The sequence below is a fragment of the Charadrius vociferus genome, unplaced genomic scaffold, assembly GCF_000708025.1.
Source record: "Charadrius vociferus isolate BGI_N301 unplaced genomic scaffold, ASM70802v2 scaffold1096, whole genome shotgun sequence".
NCBI classification, from domain to species: Eukaryota; Metazoa; Chordata; class Aves; order Charadriiformes; family Charadriidae; genus Charadrius; species Charadrius vociferus.
In genome coordinates, this window is record NW_009649045.1 from 190,577 (window position 1) to 193,707 (window position 3,131).

The 3,131-nt window shown below is 61.3% G+C and overlaps 1 protein-coding gene across 1 annotated transcript in view; it reads left to right on the forward strand.

Annotated features, from left to right (window-relative positions):
* The window catches only part of LOC104289044 (unconventional myosin-Vb-like), a 16,793-nt gene that overhangs the window by 3,443 nt on the left and 10,219 nt on the right, over positions 1-3,131 (forward strand). The window contains exons 11-20 of the mRNA XM_009887936.1: positions 152-254; positions 556-696; positions 778-900; positions 1,276-1,359; positions 1,689-1,691; positions 1,950-2,099; positions 2,250-2,347; positions 2,494-2,580; positions 2,667-2,778; positions 2,999-3,128. Coding sequence (XP_009886238.1) covers positions 152-254; positions 556-696; positions 778-900; positions 1,276-1,359; positions 1,689-1,691; positions 1,950-2,099; positions 2,250-2,347; positions 2,494-2,580; positions 2,667-2,778; positions 2,999-3,128 — 1,031 coding nt within the window. The remainder of the gene's footprint in view (positions 1-151; positions 255-555; positions 697-777; positions 901-1,275; positions 1,360-1,688; positions 1,692-1,949; positions 2,100-2,249; positions 2,348-2,493; positions 2,581-2,666; positions 2,779-2,998; positions 3,129-3,131) is intronic.

Consider the following 3,131-nt stretch of genomic DNA (forward strand, 5'->3'; position numbering starts at 1 on the left):
GCTCCGGCACCAGCTTTGCCTGCAGGTCGGCAGCCACCAAATCCTCCAGCTGGGACATGGGGCAGTAGCCATCCCCGTGGTGGGGCTAGTTGGGTGCCTGTGCCTGGAGCTCGTGGCTGGCTGGGCTGGCTCTGCCCAGCAGCTGCCTCAGGCAGATCTCTGCTGCCCACAGGTTTGAGATGTTTGAGTTCAACAGCTTTGAGCAGTTCTGCATCAACTATGCCAACGAGAAGCTGCAGCAGCTCTTCAACCTGGTGGGTGTCACCCAGATGTGTCTCCTTACTGGGAGCTGGTGAGGGTGCACCCTGCACATCCCCACCGCACTGTTGCTTTCGGAGCTCTCTGTATTGGATGTGGCTGGGGCTTCAGTCCCTGCAAACATGGGCCTTGGGGAGCTGGGCACGGTCCCCTCCTTCCTCCCAAAGTGTTCCTGCTCCAGGAGAAGGGCTGCTCAGGTGTCTTATGGAGAGCAAGCCACTGCCTGCAGTCTGCCTGGTGGCTGGTCACCTTTGTCCCCTCTTGGCTCAGTCCTGTTCTGTTCTCCCTGCCCTCCAGCATGTCTTCAAGCTGGAGCAGGAGGAGTATGTGACCGAGGAGATCCCATGGGTCTTTGTTGACTTCTTTGACAACCAGCCATGCATTGAGCTCATCGAGGGCCGGCTTGGCATCCTGGACCTGCTGAATGAGGAGTGCAAGGTGGGCAAGGGGTGCTGGGAACAGGCTGCTGTGGCCACCCAGAGCCCCCCTGCAGCCCCTTCTGACCCGTTTGCCTTTCAGATGCCACAAGGTAGTGATGGGAGCTGGGCCCAGAAGCTTTACCAGACCCATCTTGGCAGCTCCTACTTCCAGAAGCCCAAGAGGCCCACGGATGCTTTTGTTGTCTGCCACTTTGCTGGCAAGGCAGGGAAAGCTGTGGTGGTACAGCCTTGGCTGGGGGAAGCTCCATGGTGGCTCTGCACCAACGGGCCCAGTCTGGAGCTGGTGGTGGAGCTCCTGCGGCCTCCCAGACTGAGCAGTTGGATCCTGCTGGCTCTGCTGGTGGTAAGAGCTGGGCTACAACTCTTTAACTGAGGGTAAAACCATGGAAACTCTGGCTGTGATGCTTCCCATCAGCAGCCTTGCAGCAGGACAGGAGTTAGTGTGGCCACCACCAGCTCTGACTCCCGCAAGGGCTTCTTCCAAAAGCCTGGGACTGGGTCCAGGCGGAGCCGTGTGTCAAAGCAGCAGTCTGGGAAGCCGCAGACTAATGCTGGTGCTTGCCTCGTCCCCTGCCAGGTGGAATACCAGTGTGATGGGTTTGTGGAGAAGAACAGGGACACTGTCCCTGAGGAGCTGGTGGGACTGCTGCGAGCCAGCAAGGTGAGAGCCACCCCGAGCAAGGGCTTTGTAGGGTGGAACCTGGCCGGCTTGTGGTCCTGGGAGCCTGGGGCTGGGAAGGACTTGTGGTGTAGGAGGTATGAGCAGTGCGGGGTAATCCCTGTCTGCCTGCTGGCACAGCCCTGTGCAGTGCTGGCCACGGTCAGGGTGCCCCAAGATGTGGGTGCTCCCCACCTTGTTCCCCTGTCTTGGGCTTTCCCCATCTTGGGGGGACACCTTGGCCATGTCCCTGCTGAGAGGGCTGGAGGGTCCCACTGCTTCCAGTCTGTAACACTGTCACTTCTTCCTTCCACCCTGCGTGGCCTTGGCAGAAGGTAAGGGACATGTTGGAGAGCTCTTGAGCACACCTGGGAAGGTGCCTGTGGTTTGCACTTAGTTTTTGCTGGGGGAAACAGCAGGCAGGGGCACAGCTGGATCTGGCACATCTGGGCTGTAGAAGGGCAGAGGACCATGCACTGGGCTGGCCTCTGTGGAGCCTGTGGTCTCTTGGGACTGCACCTCCTGGTGGTGATGGGTCCTGGGTGGTGCTCGCTGCAAGGTCTGCCCAGCTCTCACCGCTCTGCTCTGCGCAGTTTGCCCTGCTCACGGAGCTCTTCCTGGAGGAAGGGGATGGCCCCATCTCCCTGCAGTCCCGCAGGTCCAGTGGACCCAGGATGGTTGGTCGCCCTAGCCGCAGATCACTGCCTGGTAGCCAAAAGAGCAAGAAATCCATCTCCAGCCAGGTATGGAGTGGGGGGGTGGGAAATATGTGCTGGCCCCAGGCAACCGGTGCTGGGGTAGCCCTAAGGGGATCCATGTGTGTCCTGGCCTGGGGGAACCCTGCAAGCCCCTGGGTGTTCCTGCTGGCCCCACGCTTGGCTCATCCTCCGCAGTTCAAAGCCTCCCTGAACCGGCTGATGGAGATGCTGGGCAGCACCACGCCGCACTACATCCGCTGCATCAAACCCAACGATGGCAAGAAGCCCTTTGTGTGAGTGCTTGGCCAGCCAGGGCAGGCTGGGTGTGATGGGGCTGGGGACACTGTGGGACACAGCTGCCCCTCCAGCCTGTGTCCCTCAGCTCGGCGCATGCCGAGAGGGCTGGGGCCTGTTGGAGATCAGCCCCTCTCTGCCCCAGGTTTGACTCCAGGCGAGCAGTGGAGCAGCTACGAGCCTGTGGGGTCCTGGAGACCATCCGGATCAGTGCCTCAGGCTATCCCTCCAGGTACCCCCACCCCCGCTTCAGCAGCGCCCTAGGTGCTCCCCCCATCCCCAGCCACACCACCTCTGACCCCTCTGTGTCCCCCACAGGCTGACGTACCAGGAGTTCCTAGAGAGGTACAGGGCTCTGGTGAGCAGAGAGGAGCTGAGGAGCGCTCACGAGAAGCAGATCTGCAGCCTTGCCCTGGAGAGACTGCTTCAAGTAAGGGTCCTGCTGTCAGGGGGATGCAGCTGTGGTACCAGAGCATCCCTTGCAGATGTTTCTCCCCGTGTGTGGGTGCCCAGTAGGGCACAGAAATGGGGGAGCTGGGGAGGCGCTCAACCTCCAGGAAGGTTGGAGGGGGGAGATCAGTGCCATGAGGAGCATCGCTCCTGGGGGAGCCCAGCTGGGGGATGCTTTGTGACTCCACCCCGGCACGCAGGACCCCAGCAAGTACCAGTGTGGGAAGAGCAAGGTGTTTTTCCGGGCTGGCCAAGTGGCATACCTGGAGGAGCTGCGGTACCGGCGGCTGAGGGCAGCCTGCGTCCTGCTGCAGAGGCACCTGCAGGGCTGCC